The 24,920-nt window shown below is 37.9% G+C and overlaps 1 protein-coding gene across 1 annotated transcript in view; it reads left to right on the top strand.

Annotated features, from left to right (window-relative positions):
* The window catches only part of CTNND2 (catenin delta 2), a 934,064-nt gene that overhangs the window by 860,690 nt on the left and 48,454 nt on the right, over positions 1–24,920 (top strand). Inside the window, exon 18 of the mRNA XM_063085434.1 lies at positions 19,736–19,946. Within this exon, the coding sequence (XP_062941504.1) occupies positions 19,736–19,946 (211 nt within the window). The remainder of the gene's footprint in view (positions 1–19,735; positions 19,947–24,920) is intronic.

Here is a 24,920-nt window from a genome sequence, read left to right as displayed (position 1 = left end):
CTCTTCAAAGCAGCTGCTTTAAACATGTAGCTAATCCCAAATGTTGATCGGTGTTAGCCGATTGCTAGGAGCTGCCATAACAAAGTACCACTAAGTAGGTGGGTTAAAAAATAGGTTTTATTGTCTCACAGTTTTGGAGGCTAGAAGTTCAGGATCAAGGTCGATAGAGCTGATTCCTTTTGAGGACTGTGAGGGAAAGTGTGTCCTATGCCCCCCGCCCCTAGCTTCTGGTGGTTTGCTGGCAATCTTTGGTGTTCCTTGGCTTATAGAAGCATCACCCCAATCTCTGCCCTCATCTTCACATGGTGTTCTCCCTGTGTGCATCTATCTCTGTATCCAAAGTTTCCCTTTTTATAAGGACACTGGTCATATTGGCTTGGGAGCCCACCCTACTCCAGCGTGACCTCATTTTAACTAATTCTATCTACAATTGCCCTCTTGCTAGACAAGGTCATATCCTGAGGAATTGGGGGTTAGAATGTCAGCATATGAATTTAGGGGGTGAGGGTGGAATTCAATCCCTAACCAGCAGCATTCCCATTTCAGCCCATCCCACACCAAGTAACCCCATCATCTGCTAAGCAAACAACCACTCCACGCTTCAAGCAGAGGGTGGAGGTCAACCACTTAATATTTCTGATTAAAACAAGCAGGAATGAAGGTCCTGAGTCCCCAACTAAATAAAGGAAGAAAAGGAGAGAGGACAGAAAGGGGAAACACTCATTAAGAAAAATGAGGGTGGGGAGCAAGGAAGGAGAGTATAGTAGGTTGAATGTTGGCCCCCAAAATATGTTCACAACCTAATCCCGAGAACCTGTGAATGTGAGCTTAATTCGGAAAAGAGTCTTTGCAGATGCAAATATGTTAAGAGTCTTGAGATGAGGTCATCCCAGATTACCCAGGAGGTCCCTAAATTCAAAAACAATTGTCCTTCTAAGAGACAGAAGAGATGACAAAGACACAGAGGAGAAGGCCGTGTGAAGAGGGAGGCAGAGATTGGAGCGATGAGGCCACAAGCCAATACATGCCAGAAGCCACCAGAATCTAGGACTCCAAAGGAAGATCCTCCCCCAGAGCCTTCAGAGGGACTGTGGCACTTCTGACACCTTGATTTCAGACATGTGGCCTCCAGAACTGTCAGAGAACAAATTTCTGATTTTTGAAGCTACCCTGTCCATGGTGAATTGTTGAGTCAGTCTCAGGAAACTATTGCACAGGGAAAGAAAGAAGTGCCATTTGCAACGACCCTGAGCGTGCCCAGTGGTGGCCAAAGTCCCACACTCCTCTCCAGCTCTGCTTTGGCCCAGTTCTTTGGAGGAATAGCAGAACCACTGGCTGCTCCAGTGCTGTTCCCAAGCAGCAGTTTCTTTTGAGCATCAGTATTTATCCCCATGCCCACCCATCTCTCAGCTCCTATATCTGAATCCAAGCACACAGTCACCTGAACCTGACCGTAGCCATTTGACACCAGAAGGAAAATGGTTGCTGTGGGAACTATGTTTAGCTAATGAAATTATGTTAGCTGAACAAATACCACTGAATCTTCACACTTTCAAATTAGCGAATAGCCCATACCTTCTTGCATGTATACTTGGAGTCTCTAATGGCTTTGAAAACAAGTTAGCAGGGACGGCTCATATTGGCTTACAAAATGTGTGATGAAGATATTCCTGGGATATGAAGACTCTAATTGTTTTTGCTTGATACGTGGCTTTGATTTGCATGGTTTGGTTTGGTTTGATAGTGCTAACCACAATCGTTGTGTAATAATAATTAAACTACAGATACTCCTTGATTTACGATGGGGTTACTGCCTGATAAACACATTGTAAGTTGAAAATATTGTAAGTTAAAAATGCATTTAATACACCTAACCTGCCGAACATCGTAGCTTAGCCAAGACTACCTTAAACATACTCAGAACACTTACATTAGCCTACAGTTGGGCATAATCATTTAACACAAAGCCTATTTTATAATAAAGAGTTGGATGTTTCATGTAATTTATTGGATATTGTACTGAAAGTTAAAAACAGAATGGTCATATGGGTGTTAGAAGTACAGTATCTACTGAATGCATATCGCTTTGCACCATAGTGAAATCAAAAAATCATTGTCAAACCATCGTTAAATCAGGACCATCCATATTTTTAGACCAACATGTAGGCTCTTGCATGACCCTTGCAAACAATAGCTTAGCTTGCTGGCATCAGTCAGATCACGCTGAATGGGGCTCAACAGAACGGCAGGTCAGAGTGTGCAGCACATGCTTGGTATCTACCATTTAGAAGGTGACACTGCTAAGAAGTCATTCTTACCAAAGGAATGGACCTCCTGTCACAGTATCTCATTGCATCAAGAGCAGACAGTGAGGAACATCACATTCCTGCAGGGTGGAGGCTGCTCTCCCACGGTGCAACTGCTGGAAGACACAGGGCCCATGTCTGCTGGCCAGAAACTCTCAGACAAATGTGAATGACAGCCTCTCTCCCCTGCCTGAGCTGCCTAGTGAGTGAGACAAATTGATACTTAAAATTTTCAAAAACTGTAACTGTTTAGATAAGAAAATTCAAACACTAGTCATTTTGCTAGGCTTTGGGGCAATTGATCTACAGAAACTGTGTCTAATATTTTCCTGCCTTTTTTAATCTTCCATGCCATCTCTTCCATTCATCATATCTTTCTCCTTTGCTACAAGTGAAATCCCCTCACAATAAAGAAATCGCCAAAGTACTATCCAGCCTCTTTTCTTTTCCTAAAATTTTGCAGTATTAAATATTGCTTGTAATAGTGGGTCATCTTCTGGGCTCATATCTAATATGTAGTTATTTTGATTGAGTGGGATTAGTGGAAATATGCTTTGATCCATTTTCGGTCTTCTAAGCTCTTTTTTTGCTTCTGCTTTTGTAACTACTTGGTCTCCTTTTATTCTTTATCTTCATGCTGTATCTTTTTTTTTTTTACCTGCTTGTGAATAGTTTATAAAATTATAATAGTTTTTGATTTTTTTTACTGTAGCACACCAAGCTTTTAAACTCATCAAATATAAATCCTATAAATTTTACTTTTACATACACATCATAAGCATACAAGATAAATGCTGGAATTCTGGATAGATTAATAATGCTAACAGTTCCATACAAAATGTTCACTGTCGTAAATTAATAAACCAACAGGAATATTATACTTGCATAGCCCAAGATATTTTTACAGTTCATAGGAGCAATGTTTATCCTAGCTAGAGAATTTGGGGAAATATTTAAAGCACAAGCCAATTTTTACGAAAATAATTTTTCAGTACTTTGGGTTCTGATGTTCTTTCTCTTCAAATAGAAATTCTGTATACTCTAAAAATGCAAAAGGTGCCAAATTTCTTTATACTGAAAAAAATTAATAATTTTTTATTATTAATAAAAAAACTGAAGAATACTGAAACGGCAGAAACTGATAAATAATCTCTGATGTAGACATCAAGTTTTATTAATTAATATAGTCATCCCTTGGTATCCCTGGGGGATTTGTTCTGGGACCTCCCACAAATACCAAAATCTGCAGACACCAAAGTCCGATGCTCAGGTCCCTGATATAAAATGACGTGGTATTTGCATATAACCTCCTGCGTACTTTAAATCATCTCTAGATTACTTGTAATACCAAATATGATGTAAATGCTATGTAAATAGTTGTTATACTGTATTGCTTAGGGAATAATGACAAGGAAAAAAAGGATGTACATGTTCAGCACAGATGCAATTTTTTTTTTCAGGTATTTTCAGTCTGTGGTTTGTTGAATCCACGGATGCAGACATGGAACCCACAGATACTGAGGGCTTACTGTACTATTAAAAATCAATTTCAAAGTGAGGACAAAAGATGGGTAGATTTTTTTTTAAAGAAAATATATTACTTCTTTTTGTTGGTAAGGACTGCTCTAAATCCCATGTATATAGGAAATATAGGATAAATATAAATATGTTTATATATATTAAAAATATAATCCCATGTATATAGGATTCTTCCTAAGCATAAAGGGGACAGGAATTTTATAAGATCTGGAACAAGTTCAGGCCTCTGGTATGTAAGGTAGGGCCCCATTATGGGTGTATAAAGGAGATTGAGTGATGGTCCAGCCAGCCCCCATCTCTGTTGCCTTCTGAGATTTATTTCAGCTTGGAAGGAAATCCTCGATGTTCAGGTTTTATATAAGCAAAATCAAACCCTGGGGAACCAGTCATCCAAAGCCACATAAGACTCATTGGTAATGAAAATTCAGTTCAGTAATTTAAATTAGAATTAGAGTTGCCTAGTGGAAGCCAGTACTTGGTTTGGCCGGTAGGTACCAGGACAAAAATCAACTCGGGCAACAAAATTAAGTGAATTTGGAACTTCCTCCATTTGAGAACCCATATGGGAGTTCTTTCATAAACATCTCATTAGTTAGTTATCGGAAGAAGATAAAATTTTAGGTGAATAATTGTATATCCTTCTTATACGCCATTTGTCTTTCTAGTTTATGAAGTCCTCTGTGGACAAGGCATGCATGAATACAACCAGGACAAGACAGATTCATTAGGAGCAAGGTGTGCTTAGGGCAAGCTGCTCCTGTCAGCCAGCACTTAAAATAGACTTCCATATGTTTCTTCTGCCATCCATTTTTCGTAGAGTGATTCTTTCAGTTCTGATTCTTATCAACATTAAATCGAGTTGTTAAGAAATTGCAATTTCTTTCCTCGTAAAGATCTGTGGGGTTTTGGTGATAAGTCAGCCTAGTAACAGGAACAGGAACAGTAGCAGCAGGGTGACCTAGAAGGAGTCCTTTAGAATCCCAGTTCTCAGGGAAGGGAACAAGTGTCACGCACAAAAAGATTTCCTCTATTTAGTTAAGTTTGGAAAAACCTAGGTTGAACTAAGTTAACCTTGTGGCTTTGTTTTGTCCATTAGACTGCTCATTACTTGGCTAATTTGAAGTTAATTTGCTAATGCATTATAAATCTCTGAGTCAAGTATCAAATACAGCATTTCCCACACTTATGTTACAATAGAACTCTTTTTAGAACATAGCATCTTGTAGAACGAGTACTCCCCAGCCCTGTCACAGAGGTAGGTAATGATAGCAGCATGATAAATGTGAATGCAATTCTCAGTGGTCAAAGTGCATCTTCTTCTGTGTGATCAAAGGGCCCATGTAAATTGCATATTAATTTATCAGTAGACATAAGGTTGTTAGATATCATCCTGTCCTCTGTCTGTAATATTGTTGGAAAGATAAATCATCTACACCAGCTAACTAGATGCAACCACAGTGAATGTTTTTAGAGTGACTGGATAAACGAATGATACAGAAGGTGTCACACTGATGATAAAGCCTCTGTCTACAAACAGTGCTCAGAGAAAGAAGCAAGGAGGGTCTGCTGCAGAGTTTCTGCCCAAGACACTTGCAGGTACCGAAGCTGAGGAGACAATTCCGTGACCTTACCCGTATCACTTGACCTCTCGGGACTGCATTTGTTTTCTCTGTAAATGGGAAATTATACCTGCCTTTTTACACCCATAGAGTGATGGGAAACAATAGATATGAATGTGCTTGAAAAGTTAGACCACTATATAATGTAGCCTGTGAGTAGCCGCATAAGAAAAGATAGAAGATTCACTCCCTCAGTCTTCTTAACTGAGTCTAATTTTTATTTTGGCAGAGATGTAAATCAATTTGAGAAAGCAAGAACGAGAGATTACAATTTTATATTTCATCACTAAGCTACTTGTGGTCATCAGTGTCTTACTGTCATCCCAATGTGCTCAGGTCACAGGACTAATTTCAGATTTTATTCCTGAAAACAAACTTTTCTTAACAGAAATGCTGATCTCATCTTGTCTCAGACAGGCTATTGTCTTCTGAAATTTTCATCTTAGGAAAGGGCTTGGGTCTTAGTTAAAGAGCAAACTTGACCTAAAAATAAAAAGCCCTTCCCTGGTTTCTCCCCTGAAGCTAGAATCAGTACATTTAAATTTTCATCTGTACTTCCTTTCTGTTAAAATTAGGCAATGAATCAAGATAATTACTTTGGGGGGGAGGCTATCATGCTTTATATTTAATAAAATTATTTAAATCTTGTTAAAATGTATCACATCAGTTGCTTGCCTCATTTTCAATATTTGTCAAAAATCACTTTATTTCTCATTCAAAAAGGTACTTCGGCAAACCTCCTGTTAATTAACTGCCGTTTTTATTTTTGGAACCATTCTTATACGAGTTAAGTATGCATATCTTATCCACCTTTCTTGTCCATATTTCTACTCATTTCCTTTGTTCTTGACACTTCAACAGTGTGAGTGTTTCTCAGAATCTAATTCAGTGAATTCCTCCAGCTGAGACCTTCAGGTGCTGGAAAAAAACACGATTCCTTTTGTCTTCTAAACAGATGGAGTAGGTTGTTTATTTAGGTGTAATAACTCTTGAAAGAACTGCATACCATTTACCATAAACCTATATGATTCTGCCTCATTCAATATTATGTCTTTTCAGAAGGTCGAATTACTCTTTGAATCATTTTCTCAGGCCAACTGGTTACTGATCTGGGCATGTGAAATAGGTTCTCATATGTGTTGTAAGTTTAGTTGTCTTTTAAAATCACAGTTATCAAAAAAAAATAAGGAACTGGAGTATGTCTTCTAGAATTTGTTTCCACTTCTGCGCAGAGCAACCATTTCATTCCCTGGCTCTAGCTGGTCTCTTATTACTATGCCTCCTCTCTCTCTCTCTCTCTCTCTCTCTCTCTCTCTCTCTCTCTCTCTCTCTCTCTCTCTCTGTATCTATTTAAATAAATTTCTAATCAATTAAAACAATGGGCAGATACATAAAAGAAGGTTCATTTTTTAAAAAACTCAGTGCTGTCATGAAATATTTATTCTAATCCTGCGAGCAAAGGGGCAGGGAACAGGAAGAAGGGACCGGACCGTGTGATTAGACTAGAGGGTTGCCACAGCCACTTTCCAAGCTGTGAAAGGAAAACATAAAACAAAGCAGCAGAAGAGAAAGGGATTTTTACCTACAAATTGCTGCAGGGAGTCAGACTTAAGAACCAGCCCTCCACATTTAAAATAAAAAGCACAAGTTTACCAGGGTTTGGAAGGTTACATTTGGTCAGGTCATGGTAGGCAAAGAGCAGTTTTCTCACAAAATCATCACATCGTCACATATTGGTATTGTAGTGTCAGAGATAAAGTTAATCGAGTCACCAACTGCTAAGAAATGGCTCAAAGATTCTTTAGTCCCATCTCTAGCTGAGCTGGGACTACAGCTAGAGAGGTGATCATGTGTTTCTTTCTTTTTCTTTTTCTTTTTTTTTTTAATTTCCCAGAACTGATCTTTTGTTTTCTTTTATTCTCTTTTCCTGACAGGGCTGTGATGACCACATAATCTAACCACAGATGTTTATTTAGCAGTGTTCTTATTTGTGGTCATCAATCTGATGGGTTATCTTATTTGACCAGTTGTACAGACATAGGTATAGTAAGCAGTACTGATTCATTCACAAACACCTCTCTGTGTGGTTATCAAAATGAGAGCTATATAATATTGAATCTTGAGAGTTAACTTTTGTTTTATAGTCACTTCTTTGTGGCAGAAATATTTTATTCCCATTCAGCTCATCTTCTGGAATCAGTAACCCAGAACTTTCAGAGTCAAATTATTCCATATCTCTGAGCTCCAAGTTTTCATTGCTCCTGGTTATGGTGCCTGTAGGGCTGGGATTTTGTAAACCATACAGCATGAACCACCCCAGGGTCCTGGGAGGATATCATAGCCATCAGTTCCATGTATGAAATGAACTTGTTCTTTAATGAGCTTGTCATTCCTAATTAAATTATATTTGCCTTTAATTGTAACATCTCTGGCATAGTCATGGTTACAGATTTGATTTACTCAATTACATTCTGGTAGGGAGGAGCAGAGTTTCTAGTTCAATCAATACCATGAAAACCTATGGTTAATGAAAGTACACCAATTAGTAAAGGCACTTTATATATTATTTAACTATTGCTTTAAGTTGTTATGTCAACCCAGACCAATCAACGTATGTTGCTGTATTTACAGGACTATTATTATTGCATTTTCCTAATTTATTATCTTATCATCTGTTTTAAGAATTTTCAAATGACTTTTTTTTTTACAAATTCTGAAGGATTAACTAGAACAAGATTTCATTTAAAGAATATTTTATTCTAGTTTTTACAAGCATAACCTAGTAGATCAAGCATTAAAGACAAAACCAGTAGAAAGAAGGCTACATGCCCAATTCAAAATAGAATGTTAACCACAATTAAATTTGTTTTATTTAGTCTAGGTAATTAATCCTTGTTTTGTTGATCTTGGATTAGTAGTTGGAGTATAAAACTCAGTTAGTTTATATAGGAATGATTGTAACCAAGAGGCTGTTGTCATTGTGTCAAGTGCCAAGAGTACCTAGTAGAGTCCTTTAATCAGGCTGCTGTGTTCCTTCTTCCAGCAGACACATTACTGACCTGTGGCTTTAGCAGGGGTCTGAGGCATGTGTGAGAGAAAACCAGAAACCACCTGTTGTTGGTAAGGCTGAATAGCTCTGGTTATTCACTCATCATAACCAATAATATCAAAATTGAGCCAAGAGTTCTGTTTATCCATTTCATTTAGAGAATAGAAAAGTTACAACAATCTCTTGAAACAGAAAATGTTCACACACATAGAACAAAAGAATCCCATCCAACTTGGGCAAGCTGGAGAATTTATGACTGGATTTCTTTCTATTTCATATATGCCATTTTTCGTAGTGATTATTAAGTCCAATGTAAGTCAAATCAGGAGATAAACTTTAAGATTTATCAATACCTTATTGTCATCACATGAAGTTTTTTAATCATCCTTATGTTTACCTGGTGTTTACCTGGCACATTTCTGTATTTCTATGGGATTTTTCTAATTTTCAACTTTTTACTTTGAAATAATTATAGATTTACAGGAAGTTGCAAAGATGGCACAGAGAGATCTCATGCATACTTCACCCAGTTTCCATCAATGGCTACCTCTTATTAACTATAATAGAATATTAAAATCAGGAAATCAACATTACAGTATGTAGATATAGTACAATGTCATCTTATCACATGTGTAGATTTGTGTAACCATCACCACCATTAAGATACACAACTGTTTCATCAACCCAACAATATTTGTTATGCTACTCTTTCGTAATCATCTGTCCCCCCATCCCAAACTCTTGGCAACCACGAATTTGTTTTCTATCTCCATAATTTTGTTATTTCAAGGATGTTATATAAATGAAATAATGGAATCTTATAGTATGTACTCTTTTGAGATTGGCTTTTTTTTTTAACTTAATACACAGCTATTGAGATCTATTCAGGTTGTAGTATGGATTGTTCCTTTTTATTGCTGAGTAGTATTTCATCTATATCATGTTGGAAATAAAAAAGTCATGCACTCATAACCTTCCAGATGTTCCCAGACAAGTCAAAAGAGATCTTTCCCATGTCAATAAGCATTAAACTTTTAAAATAACCAAGCAATACCATCTTGAATGCTTCACCAGTTTGATCTGTAAGCCACATAAAACAGTTTTATTATTTTTATTTTTAAAACTTTTTTGGCGTCTGGCCAGTACAGGGATCAAACCCTTGATAAACCAATTTTTTAATATATATGTTTTATTTTTTTACTATGAAAATTTATGAGATACAAAGCTAATTGTCACCCCTCATGCCCATGATGTCAAGGCCAGATTCATATTGGCAACATACCCATTACCAGAACTTGCATTTTTACCCACGTCCCCCACCTAATTATCGCCAATGTCCCTCCCCCTCCCCTTTCCCCCCAACTCCACTTTGGAGCTCAGGGAATGTTCTCTCCCTCTGCAAGACCAATGCACTACTGTGTGCTTTCTTTCCTTCCTTCTTTCTCTCTTAGCTCCCACATATGAGTGAGCCCATGCAGTATTTATCCCTCTGTGCTTTGCTTATTTCACTCAACATAAGTTTCTCCAGGTTCATCCATGTTGTTGCAAATGGGAGTATTTCATTCTTTTTTATGGCAGAGTAGTATTCCATGGTGTATATATGCCAGTTTCCTTATCCAATCATCCATCAGTGGACATTTAGGTTGGTTCCATATCTTGGCTATTGTAAACAGAGCTGCTATGAATATGGGAGTGCAGGTATCCCTTCGACATGATGATTTCCATTCCTCTTGGTATATACCCAGAAGGGGGATTGCTGGATCATATGGAAGATCTATTTGTAGCTTTTTGAGAAACCTCCATACTGTTTTCTATAGTGATTGTACTCATTTACAGTCCCACCAACAGTGTCGGAGTGTTCCCTTCTCTCCATATCCTTACCAGCATTTGTTATTCACCATTGTTTTGATTATAGCCAGTCTAACTGGGGTGAGGTGTTATCTCAATGTAGCTTTAATTTGCATTTCCCTGACGACCAGTTATGGTGAGCATTTTTTCATGTATCTGTTGGCCTTTTATATGTTTTCCTTTGAAAACTGTCTATTCAACTCCTTTGCCCATTTTTTGATTGGGTTATTTGTTTTTTTACTTATAATTGCTTGAGTTTTATGTATATTCTGGATATTAATCCCTTGTTGGATGCATAGTTAGCAAAAATTTTCTCCTACTCTGTAGGTTGTCATTTCACTCTCTTGATTGTTTTCTTTGCTGTGCAGAAGCTTTTTAGTTTGATATAGTTCCATTTGCTTATTTTTTCTTTTGCTGCTTGTGCTTTCCATCTTATGTTCATAAAGCCTGTGCCCAGACCTAATTACTGAAGTGTTTCACCTATATTTTCCCTTAGTAATTTTATAGTTTCAGGTCTTATACTTAAGTCTTTAATCCATTTTGAGTTGATTTTAGTGTATGGTGAGAGATGCATATCTAGTTTCATTCTTCTGCCTATGGATATCCAGTTTTCCCAGCACCACTTGTTGAAGAGGCAATCTTTTCCCCAATGTAGATTTTTGTTGCCTTTGTCCAATATCAGATGGCTATAAGCCTGAAGTGTGATTTCTGGGCTCTCAATTCTACTCCACTGGTCTGAATGTATGTTTTTATACCAGTACCATGCTGTTTTGGTTACAATAGCTTTGTGGTATAATTTGAAGTCAGGTAGTGTTATGCCTCTGGCTTTATTTTTTTATTTTTATTTTTATTTTTTGCCCAAGATTGCTTTGGCTATTCAGGGTCTTTTGTTTTTCCATATTAAAATAGAAATTTTGCATATGTTTTCTCCCCTTTGATTATAGACTCTCTGTTTAAATGAAAAATTCTTATACTGCAAATATGGGATTTTTATAATAAATTAAGCTCCAAACATTTCCCCACAAAAGAAAGGAGAGATTAAAAAGTGCCAGCCACATTACAGATAGAGCTATGACTATCTACAGAGCATTGTAAAAGATTAACTTTCCATTGTTAGAGGAAAAGCTTTTTTCACATTTACCTACATACATCCAATCACACAGAAATCAGCCCTTCACATTTACACCTTCAATCATTGATTAAAAGTAAATTTTGATCAGGAAGAGGATTCCGGGATGATAGAGAAGCAGGAGACCAGAAATCTGTCTCTCCACCTAGACAACAATCACATTAGCAGAATTTGTCTGATGTAACTATTTTAGAACTCTGGTGTCTATTGAAAGCTCACAACTTCTAGAGAAAGGCTTGGACAGTAAATTGTGCTTAATTTTGGTCTATTTTAGCTCTTAGTTCAGTGGAAGCTACCCACCCGTCAGCCTTGTGACAGGCAGCTGTGCACGTGTTCCTGGAGCAGCCTATGTACAGCTGCCAGAAGCCAGCATTGGTGCAAAATACCTATCCTCCAAATATTGGGGTTCATGCTTTCTACTGATTTCTGCTTTTGATCACAGAGATACAGACAGAGAGGCTGGCAACCACTGTTGCATACACACACACTCTCTGTCTCTCTCTGTCTCTCTCTGTCTCTCTCTCTCTCTCACACACACACACACACACACACACACACCATGGCTGCAAGCCCCCTCTCCCTTTGGCTAAAGTGATTTCCAGAGGATTTAATGGTCTTGCACCCCACCCACCCCCAACTTTATTTTTTTCTTTTTCCCCTTTTGGGAGCCAGTCATTAAAGATGAAGACATTTGAAAGCAAGTGTATACATGGGGGAAATGAAAAAGTCACTGTGCATGCCCACAGAAAGGTGCAGGCCCAAAAATGCTCTGAGATCACCTTAATTTTATATCTTAGGCTGACCCTCAGCACTGAGACAGCCTACAACAATCAAAAAACAAAAATGAAAAGATGTCAAATGCTGTGGAAGAGGAAGAATCTGATTTCAAAAGTTACAACATTATTAGATTCAAATTTCCAGTTTTCAATAATAACAAACAAAAAAAACCCCACAATACATACAAAGAAACAGGTAAGTATGAGCACTCCAAAGGAAAAAATAAACCAACAGAAACTGTTCCACTGAGAAAGACCAGATAGCAGACTTACTAAACAAAGACTTTAAAACAATTGTCTTAAATATGCTCAAAGAATTAAAGAAAAACATGGAGAAAGTTAAGAAAATGATGCATGAACAAAATGAAAATATCAATAAAGAGATTTTTAAAAGCTAAAAATAAATCAGAAAGAAATTCTAGAGCTGGAAAGTACAACTGAAATGAAAAATTCACTACAGGATCTCAAAGGCAGATTTGAACAGGCAGAAGAAGGAATCAGCAAACTTGAAGATGGGTCATTTGAAATTATCAAGTTTGAAGAATAGTAAGACAAAAGGTCAAAGAAAAGAAACAGAGTATAAGGGATATATATAGGACACCGTCAAGAGGACCAGCCTACACACTGTGGGAGACACAGAAGGAGAAGAAAGAGACAAAAGAGAAGAGAGATTATTAGAGAAAATAATGGCTGGAAACTTACCAAATTTGATGAAAGGCATGAATATAAATATCCAAGAAGCTCCATGAGATCCTAATAGGATAAGCTCAAAGAGACTCACACTCAAACCACATTATAATCAAATTATTGAAAGACAAAGATAAAGAGATAATCTTCAAATCATCAAGAGAGAAGGAACTATCACATACAAGAAGTCCTCAATAAGATTATCAGCAGACTTCTCATCAAAAACTTTGGAGGCCGGAAGTCAATGGGCTGACATATCCACAATGATTAAATTAAAAATGCTGTCAACAAAGAATACTGTATCTGACAAAAATGTCATTCAGAAGTGAGGGGGAAGTTAAGACATTCCCAGATAAGCATAAGCTGAGGGGATCATTACCCCTATACTCACTCTGCAAGAAATCCTAAAAGGAGTCTGCAGGTTGAAATGAAAGAGCAGCAGATAGTATTTCAAAGCCATAGGAATAAATTAAAATCTCAGTAAAGGTAAATAAATGGACAATTATAAAAGCTAGCATTATTGTAACAATGATTTGAAACTCCACTCTTTGTTTTGTACATAATTTGAGACTAATGCATTTTTTTAAAAAAATTATTTGTTTTTGTTTTTGGACACACAATTTACAAAGATATAACTTTGTGAAATTAAAAATGAAAAGAGATGGGATGGGCTGTAAATGAGCAGAGTTTGTGCACATTATTGAAGTAAACCTGGTACAAATTCAAATTAGTGTTACAACTTTAGGATGTTCAATGTAATCCCCATGGTAACCACAAAGAAAACAGGGAATCAAAACATTTCAACACACACAAAAAATCAGCTAAACACAAAAGAGACAGTAATGCAGGAAATGAGGGACAAAAAGCTATAAGCCATGGAGAAAATAAATATAAAAATGGCAGAAGTAAGTCTCTCCTTACCAGTAATTACTTTAAATATAAATCAGAGACAGAGAGTGACAGAATTCATAAAAAAATATGATTCAACTATATGTGGTCTTTAAGAGACTCACTTTAGATATAAAGACACAAATAAGTTGAAAGTGAAAGGATATTTGTACACCCAAGTTCATGGCATCATCATTCACAGTAGTTAAAATAAAGAGTCAAGCCAATTGTCGATCAACAGGTGACTAGATAGCAAAATGTGGTATATAACTCCAATGGAATATTATTCAGCCTTAAGAAGAAAGTTCTGACATATGCTACAATATGAATGAACCTTGAAGACATTATGCTAAGTAAAATAACCCAGTCAAAAAAAAAAAAAAGGCTGTATAATTCCACTTGTTTGAGGTCCCCAGAGTAATCATATGCATAGAAGCAGAAAGTAGAATGGGTTGTCAGGGGCTGAGGGTAGGTGGGGTGAGGAGTTACTGTTCAGTGGATATAAAGTTTCAATTCTGCATGATGAAAAGAGTTCTAAAGATGGATGGTAGCAATGGTTATACAACAGTGTGAATGCACTTAATATCACTAAACCATATGCTTAGAAATGGATAAGATGAGCTGGCTAGAGAGCTCAGTTGGTTAGAGTGTGGTGCCGATAACAAGGTCCAGGGTTCAACTCCTGTACCAGCCAGCTGCCAAAAAAAAAAAAAAAGGATAAGATGGTAAGTTTTATGTTATGTGTCTTTTATCACAATAAGGAAAGTGTTTTTTAAAAAAGTAAATAGAGAATCTTAGAAAAACTCACAGGTCAGTTTCAGCAGTTCCAGAACAAAGACCAGTTACAAAGAGGCCTCTATCAATGATCAAAAGAGGTATATATAATCAGTGTAGGAAGGGACTCAAGTGATTTCCCTGTTGTCTGCCACCTTGCAGAGAGTGGGTGGTTAGACCATAAAACCACTACTCAATATTCCTGCCACTGATAAGGAAACTAAACACTGGTGTGCACATCAGTACGAGAAATAAGCCCAATCCAGAAGTAGAAACAGTCACCAATACAACACAGAGACAGAAGCAAAGCTCTAGTACCCCATCATGAAATCCTCTCAGCCCATCTGCACAAGAGCATTGCAAGGAGTGGCCTTCATGGGAAACCCAGTTTGTCAGGTGTCCTGAGTCCACTGGGTGCCTTGGTGCAACCAATAACTCTTAACAGAAGACTCCAAAACAAACAAACAAACAAAAAACGGTATATATAAAGACATAGAGACAATTTTTACTTGCAATTTTTCAAGAAAGTCTGAATTTAGAAAACTGCTTCACCAAATACTAAATACTGGTATTTGGAGGGAAACACACACACAGACACACACAGAAAAGGGTAGAAAAGTTACCAGCTTGCACTGATGGAAACAATAGTTATTCTACACAATTATATCCTCCATGGTTGTCTCATATGGGGATTGCAAAAGTCAGGGACAAAGTCATTTTCATTAGGGACTAAGTAACTCAGAGAAATGGCCCAAGCATTCATTTCTATTGGGAACTTCAGAAAGATACAGTGACCTGTCTGGTGGTAGTTGTGATGGGGTTGTGTTTTGTTTTGCTTTGATCTGGGAGAGCAACATGCTCTCCCACTGAGAGGTGAGATTCCATGAGGGTGGGTCATGGGAGGTGCATTTACAAAGGTGCAGGGCACAGTATCCACTTTGCTTTCACAAATCCAGGTGTCTTTCAAACCTGATGACCTGCTGTCTCTCATATAACTTTGCCTGTTTTCCTTTGTTTGAAAAATAAAATAAAATCCAACTTATCCATTATTTTTAAGCTTTAAAATTTACTTGGTTTTCACTGCCTACTTCGTTGTCCAGCTAGAAATCTCTGAATCTCCTTTCCCTCTGCACTAAACTATTTCTGTTGCTTATTACTGAATACCTGAAACTGGGTAATTTATAAAAAAATGAAATTTATTTCTCACAGTTCCAAAGTCCAGGAAGTCCAAGGTCCGGGGAACACATCTGATGAGGGCCTTGTTCTTGGTGACGACTCTCTGCAGCAATGCAGGGTGTCACATGGTGAGAGAAGTGGGCTGAGCAAGAGAGCTAAACTTCTCACTCACTCTCCTTATAAAGCCATCAGAACCATGCCCATTACTCCATGAATGAATCAATCCATTCACAAGGGCACAGTCCTCACAATCTAATGGCCTCTTAAAGGTCCCACCTTTCAAATACCATAATTGGGTTTCCCACCCTCTTAACACTGTTACAATGGAGATCAACTTCCCAATACATGAACTTTTTGGGGATGCATTTGACCCACAGCCCTATCTGTTACCTCAGCATTTCATTGGACCTCCAGCCCTGTCAGCTGCATCTCAGGAATCTCCATCATGGTTGCTGTCCCATCCTCAGTCTCCCTGTGGCCACCTCTTTGTAGTCACAGGACCTTGTTGTTTTGGTCCTGAAATATTACAGCCACCTGACAAATGGTGTCATCGGCATGAATCACTGTATGACTTTCAGTCTGTGTCATACCTTTCACTTATTTTTAAACCAAATTAAGTCAAGAAGAAGGGAAAGTGGTCATTTATCTGTGGTGGCTGCCGGTGCCACTGCCTCTTTTGTGGGCTTGAGCAGCTCATTCTGTGACAGGCACCTCCTCTGCCTCATGCCAGCCTCAACCCCAGGGCCCTGCTGAGCTGCAGGTGCCCTTATGTCCCTGGGCCCATGCAGAACCTTCCTGCTTATTCTTTCTCCAGGTTCCTAGAGAGACAGCCTTCATCTGATGGCCCAGCTACTCCCCTCCTTAGCCCTAGAACAACACCTCCATCCATTTCTCTCTCTAAAAAGAAAAGAAAGGGAAACAACTATTTGATCACCTTGATGATGCTAAGCTGTGAAAATAAAAGTTTGGTCCACCCATCTTTCAACTTATCTTTATTGTCATGGCAACGCAAAAAGGGAACTAACTCCTTTCACCTCTGAAAAAATCTCAGCCCTGATGGGGTTGGGGGAAGAGAGGTCAAGATTTCTCTTGCTGGGTAGCAAGAATAGCCTTTTAGTTCTTTCTGGAGTTTAGAAACTTGAGGAAGAAAGAAAGTAATAGTTACAGACACAGCCGCCTTGCGGTGCACTGCTGATCATTTCAGTAGAAGCTCAGAGGGAGAGAACTTTATTGTCAAAAGACAGATAACATTTTCCTCCCACCTTCAGTCTTAGTATTCTGAAATCTCCCTTCTTAATGCACCAGAATTCTCTTTGTAATACACTGATTTGACCTTGTCATTCCCTGATTTCCAGAACATACCCTAACTGACCACCTCCTGTGTCAAGCCTTCTGTAACAGCCCCAGTCCAATCTAATTTCCCTCTTCTCTGAACTGCTGTTATAAACATGAAACACAAGGTCATTTGTGGTTGTAATTATTCACTGTTCCATATTTTCTTTTCTTTCCCCCTCAATTAGCCTCAAAATTTCTAAACACCAAAAAAAGCTTAAAAGCTTACCTTGCTACCCAAATTTCCTGTGAAGTTAGGATTCAAATTTCAGTGTGAGAAAACGGCTCTTTTCAGCACATAATCAAAGGCTTAAAAGAAATGTATTGCCCTTAAAATAACAAACTTTGCTCAGAGGTCTTCTCTCCTATAGAATAATTTTGCTTGATTTGTTTCTCCACTTGGATGGTCAGAAATACAGACTAAAATATAACCCTCCAAAATAGAGTGTTAAGTAGACTAAATGAAAACTCTCTAATTGCCTAGTAAAATGTCACTGAACTGTATTGGAAATATTAGAAATAAAATAATTTCAATGAGTTTCCCCAACTGTCAAGTTGTGATAAGTTGAATACAGCAGTGACTCCTGCTCTTTTCCACATCATGGGGCACATGGACAATGATGGCATTTGCACAGCACACCACGGTGAGTGGAAGAGGCTGCTCTGCAGGGCTTGGCTGTCCCTGCCTCCTGAATATTACAGGGACATCTCATCCAGGGCTCACAAGTTGGGAAGTCATGGAGGATGAACCCACATCTTCAAATTATCTGACATAATTTCAGAAATAATAGTAGCAATGAAAACTGAAAAATGCTGCAGCCAAATCCTCTCCCTCTCCTCATTTTTGTTTTTAACCTTGAGAATGTGCAAGGTCACAAAACCAGTCTTCTGTACTCAGTCAAGAGTGTGAATGTCCTCGTTTGTACAACAATTGAAATATTTTTCAATTCTGTTGCCTTCCTCCATCATCTCCCTTATAAAAAAAGGATAAAAGAAAACACATCCATCTTCTCACCTTTGGGGAATTCAAATGTGTCTTCTGATGGTTTGTGGCGTTTAAGAAACTGACAGAATCTCCAGCAGGCTGAGCTCAACAAAACTCTTAGCCAGAGTTGAATCTGATTTAATGATAAATACATAAAGCAAGTTTCTCAGAAGACTATACATGCACAAAGTATCTTCTGCAAATTATTTTAGGCACTGTCATTAGAAAATAAGTATGCTACACTTGGGCCTTTGCAGGCAAACCATTTTTGCCAGACACTTCCTTAGGTATCATCAAGTGAATGAAGACACTTTTCTATTTCAGTAATTTAAACATCAGCATTTTCTGTCCAAGCTAAAATAAGGCACCTAAACATAGGATAAGAGCAGATACTAAAATTGCAAGGGCTTATGTTTTATTTATTACTGCCTGGAATTAAGATATCATTGCCTATTCCCATGGGGTTCTATTTCCTGCCCCCGGCACTGTGCATCAGAGAATTAAACAGCAAAAGAAGATATCAATTACAGATATGTATGGAGTTAAAATATTTCAGATGGCTTTTAGGAGCTAGCTAAATATATCTAATTGGGGGATGGGAAACAAGGAAGGGATCTAACATTGGACACTTGCCTATTCCATCTGAAAAATTTAACAGCCAACTTTGCTACAGGCACGCATTTACTTACTTCCAGAAGTAAATTAAAGAAACAGAATTGGAAGCCGCAGGTGGGAAAAATTAATTGCCTTGTAGGGTTATTGGTAGTACCTAATGTGCTTTATAAACTAAAAGTACTCCATAAATATGTCATTGTAAGTACCTTTATCATTGGCACTAGCTAGATTAATAAGATAATGTGAATTAAGGAAAAAGAATTGGATTTTATTTTATTTTTCATACAAAAACATGCCAAGTAAATCAATGTTATATGGTAGAACCATACAATAAAATCCCATCAGAGAGACAGACAGATCATCGGGTTACCCTAGTTCAAAGATTATCTAGTTACATGTTATTTGTCAGGTTCCTCTCCCCTGCTTTCAGTATTTCTCTTTGCTTTACCAAGGTCAGAACTCAGAACTCACATATATGATCATGTTTTCCACACATTTGGGGTTTGCTTGTTAAATAATACAGGTTCCAACATAGCTCCCATTAAGGTATTTTTGAGGGTTATGTTAGAATTAGCATACATTTTCTTGACTTCCATGAACATTAAGCAGAAGCCTAGTAATAGGTAACATCTATCAAGTCCAGTGTCCTTGTTACTTGACATGTGTTAAATGGTTTCCATACGCTTACTCATTTCTTTTTGACAACAACCTTGTAGGATGGGTACCATTACTGTTCTTGATTTACAGATGAAAAAAAAAACTGAAGAGGCATGAAATAACTTGCTCAGAGATTCAATCCCATGACTCTCTAGCATTGAAGTCCGTGCATTTGCCATGAGGAAATACTGTTTTCTCTGTATATGTGTCCACGGTTACCCAATGGGAAACAGACGATACTGCATTGACATGGCCTCTTGTAGCCTCTTTTCCTCCCGTGTAACCACCTCTCCTTCTGCCCTCTTCTTCCATCTTAATCTCCTTTCCACTCTTCTCTTCATTTTCTTTTCCAAAGGCAAATACGCCATGCGAGACCTAGTCCACAGGCTTCCAGGCGGAAACAACAGCAACAACGCAGTGAGCAAGGCCATGTCGGATGACACCGTGACAGCTGTCTGCTGCACCCTGCACGAAGTGATCACCAAGAACATGGAGAACGCCAAGGCCTTACGGGATGCCGGCGGCATCGAGAAGTTGGTGGGCATCTCCAAGAGCAAAGGAGATAAGTAAGTTGCATGGGGACGTCATCTCTCTGCATTGGTAGCGTCGCTTCTAAATGTGTGTCTCCTGTTATGGGTGGTGCTATTGAATGTCACTGGAAAACATTTGTCTCTGATAATCCATACAAGGGAAACAGCAAATCATTTCCTGTCTTCCCACCCCACAATAAAAGCTGATCTTACTAGTAATTTTGATTTGATGAATAACTCATGAGTTGGTGACTACTGCGATATTGGTACGATAGACTTGATAATCCAGCCTGCGTGCTAGTGTATTCCTTCAACTTGCAAGAGACAACTAGCTGAACCTGGATACGTTAAGGGACTTTGTTGTCATTGTCATTCCTCTGTGGTTGCAAGCCTGTGTGTTGCTGAGTCTCCACACCCTTCTGCTCTGTGCCTCTTCAGCTCTGCTCAGCAAGTCAAGTCCACCTTACCAATATTACAGTAGTCACCAAGTGCTAGCAAGTCACCATGCAGGGAGAAAGGGGGAGAAGACAGTGTGATGAAGCCAGGGAGAACTCAGTGCCCTCCCTTGCTAGCTGTGAGATTTGGGGCAAAATATTTCATTTATCAAGTCGCTATGCCTATACTTGCCAATCTGAAACTGGGGGAGCGGCTGTCATAATATATTATCTGGAAGAATGATAATCATAACCTAAACAATGAATAGAAGTTTCCCAGGTTTGGGGGTGGGGGTGAAATAGTGAGGAAGGAGAGCTTTCAGGCAAATGGAATGAAAAGAGATAAGACTTGCTGTCAAAGCAAGGGCACCACAACAGGAATGTCCCCCAGTTTGATTTTAGAACCAGTGGTATCTTATCGTATGCAACCAAAACTATCTGCATGAGCCAGAGTGGCAGTATATCAGCAACCTGTCAATTTTACAAAAACCTTCACTATCCTTAATTAAATTTTGCCTCCTGAAATTCCGTCGGTGTAATCAAATGATAGTGAAAGAGTAAACCTTTTGTTATCAAGGGTCTGCTTCTTGACTTTTCATTCCCTTCCTCTCCATTCCTTTACATCTAAATGCCAAATGATTCTTCTTTTGTTATTAAAGAATGTGAGGGATGTACTTTGAGACTTCCTGGAAATTCTATCTCATTATTTGACTTCATTCAGGATATTACCAATGTATTATAAAGGAAGTTTCAGGGTTTTTGTTTAAGCACCCACCCTAAGTCTCCAAATAGGTTCAATCAACAATTCAGCATTAGGATTCAAGTACTTTCCTATGTCAGGTAGAGAACCCCCACTGGACTCATGTAGTATTTGTGCTGTGAAGATTGCTGGCTTGAACTATATCTTATGATATTGTACTTACAATAAAATGCTATACTATATAGGCAGGAAGCCACATGGTTTTCTTCTTTATATAGCCTCAGTAGACCTTTGGAATCTCTAATTGGAGTGTTTACCTGTTTAGGGCATTAAGAGTAATTTGTTAATGATTTTTAAAGCATATATACCTACACACACAATAAACCATAGCCCACAAAAGCAATCTGATATATTTGTCTGTATTAATGAGACATCCACAGGCTAAAGTATTTTCTCTGAATTATAAGACTAGAGAGCTTTAAGGAGTGCTTGGCCATGTATCAATTCCCTCCACCTGTGTGAGATCCCTAGAGCAACAAGCATCACTCAGTGAACCATAAGGAGAAAAGATGGTCTAATGAGTCCTATGGTCAAAGAAAATTATTTGGTGGAATTAATTTTTAAAAATATTTAAGGAAATTATCTATGAAATACTTTATATCCTTATTGCCAATCCAGAAAATGGTCCTGTTAGGTCTGGTCCAATCTTGATTATTGTTAATGGGAAGTGTTTTTTTCACTGCAGATGATCTCATAAACTACCTTGAATTTGGCTAAATTTTCTTTATGGAATAGTCACTTGTTTCATCTCACTGCTTCTTTCTCCACCCCACGACCACCGCAACCCCAATGCCAACTGCCTGGATTTAACAGGATGTGTTGTACTGGCTTCTTCTAGTTACAGTTCTTCTGCCCAGTCAGTCTCATATACATTTTTTCATGTAGCTTATCTCTTTTTTTTTAATATACTGACTAATTTGGAGATCAAAACGAGGTTTTTATAGCTGCATATATCCTCATCTCCGACCTGCCCTTCACTTTGGTTATTGCTTTTCACTGCTCTTAAAACAAAATGAATCCAGGAGATTTGCTCCGAATCTTAGTGTGAAACCATTTATCACTCAATTCTGTTATGACAGTAGACACTGAGATTCCCATCAGCTTCTAGACATTTTTAATAAAATAGAAATTTTTTATTTATTTTAGAATTTTTGGAATTAGGGGTGACTTAATAATTGGAAAGTGTAGGAATATCAATTTACCTGAGTTAATTTTTTTAAACGCTTACAAATCTGTCCACCCTAAATTGTCCTTAAAAATTTATTTCCAGAAACAAGTTCTGTCCAAACCTGACTTTTATTTGAGATAGCATAGGAAAACACATGGAAGAAACATGCCTAGCTATGATTCTCCATTTTATGTTTTTATACATTTTATTTCTAAATATATACAAGCTTAGATATGAAACAATGTTAATGAGTCAGACTGGCGAGTTGCAGATCACAGTATGTGGGAACTGTACCACTCACTGTTTCTTGCAAACACAGTCTGTGGGACTGGGGTTCTGGGATCTTGCTGCTGGCACTGTGTTGAACAGCCACAATGAATTGCACTCACTGAGATCTTCAGCCATCCCCAATTCAATAGCTCTGGTGAAGATCAGATATTGTATAATTGTTATTAGATCCTACAGGAGTCTTACGCTCACCATTTTGAAGCCTTCGTTAATTCATTCTTTCAGATCATTTTCAACACCCAGTATGGACATTCTGTCATCTCCATCTGTTTCAAAACTACGTTTTTTTTTTTTCAATTTTAACAGTTATATAGGAAATGGTGTTGAATGTGTCACTTTATTTTGTCATAAGACAGAAAAGCTATTAACAGTCTCAACTGCTACTTGTCAGTAAAGCACTGTGTGTTGTGGCTTACGTTATAATCACTTGTCACATTAGAAACACTCAATTGTTCAAGTCCTTCAATCAATAGTTACAGTTTTCACGTAGAAGTTTCTATGGTACCAGTCTTGATGGATAGATCAAAACTAAAGTCTAAAAAGAAAGCAATGTTTCCTTGACCTTCAGGTGTTGGTCTAACACTATGATATATTGGCATTTTAAATGAGATGTTAAAGCCTACTCTTCATTACACATTCACAGTCTCTATTTTGTAACTAAACAAGAAGTAGAAACAAAAAAGGACACTGTGTCAGCGGAATTTTTGCATACTAAATGTGTTTCAGCTACATTATTGCTACTTGAGTATTAGTAAGTGTTCCTCTAGAGCTAGCTGCTTGACTACTGTCATGAACAAATATTTTGCTAACAATGATAACACACAACAAAACATAGCATTTCATCTTTGTACTTCACTGATTATATAAAAATAAAATGTACCTTTATCTGTATCCATGAAAAGATCTAAAGTTCTTCGTAAGTCAAAAGAATTTAATATTATATTGACAGCATGACACTATCATAAATTGTGAAATCACTTAGCAACCATTCATTTCAGTAAAAGAAAATATATGTTACTTAAATATAGCTAATCTTTAAAAAGAAAAAAACAGGAGTTAATAAGAAATCTATATATTTTTCTTTTTAAAATACTTGATATAACTAATGCATTTTCACACACAAAGTTGAATTCCATTTCAGTAATAATAAGAGTAAGAGTGACTGTTGTCCTTAAGTTAATGGATGAAAAAACCTTAAACTTAGTTGTTCTAAATGACAAACATGAAGATCCAGGAAAATAGCAGGCACTCTATCAACCATGTACTGGCATCTTATAATTTCACTTCAAAATGTGCGTCCTTGCAACATCTATTTACTTTGGCTCTCAAATATAGCCTTGACCTGACCCATCTAACTCTCTGCTCACTTTCTATTTCAAAGACCATTTTATTTCACAGGCATCCTTGGTCTCAATTCAGATGTTCTCTCTTCACAGGGACTAAGAGCCCTGCTCCATGAGTGAGCTTCAGGGGTGGTCATCTCGTTGGAGTCTTCATGAATGGTTATATCCTGCCCAAAACTATTCACATGGACCAGACGTCCACAAACTATAACTCATGGGCCAAATCCCACTCATTGCCTGTTTTTCATAAATAACATTTTATTGGAACCCAGCCACATCCATTCATTTATGTATTATATTTATGACTCCTCTTATGCTCTAATAGCAGTTAAGTAGCTGCAACCAAGATCATATGGCCCAAAGCAGATAATATTTGCTATCTGACCCCTCACGGAAAAAGTGTGGCGGTCCTAAGGTAGACCACAATGTCAACAGCAGCCACTAGAGTTGTGCAGCTGGTTGGGAAACCAGCCCATTAGAACAAGGAATCCACAGGTAGTTAATACTTTCTGTGAGCACTAGTCACAGTGACTTCCAAGAATTTGGCTGAATTAAGTCAATACAGATTTATTGACCTAGTCTCTGTTTTGTGGTTCAGCTTGGCACTGAACTAAAAGGCAAAATATTTCATTGTATTTTCATAGGGACTTTAAATGTATGCAGACTCAGCATTTGATTACAAAATGGAATAGAAAGAAGAAAAAAAATGTAGTGATTTGGAAGGGCTGGATTCAGGGGTTTTAATGACACTGTTGTGCAACACACAGAAAATGGTGAAGAACCAATACTCCAAAGGTTTGTGTGACCCTGGTTTTTTACTATGGTCCAGAGGACAGTCCTTGAAGTATGTGGGGGCCTTATTTTACAGAGGCTCACACAAGCACATTCCTCTGTACACATGGGAGAGTGTGCGTACACACACGTCTTGTGCTGTCCATCAGCACAATGGAGAGAAATCACCTGCACTCACGCAGGCATGTGCACTATGCATGCTCTCAGGCCTCAGTTGAGGCGGCA

This window comes from Cynocephalus volans, chromosome 2 (genome assembly GCF_027409185.1).
Source record: "Cynocephalus volans isolate mCynVol1 chromosome 2, mCynVol1.pri, whole genome shotgun sequence".
Classification (NCBI taxonomy): Eukaryota; Metazoa; Chordata; class Mammalia; order Dermoptera; family Cynocephalidae; genus Cynocephalus; species Cynocephalus volans.
Note: the sequence above shows the minus strand (reverse complement) of the source record. Positions and strands in the feature narration are given on the sequence as shown.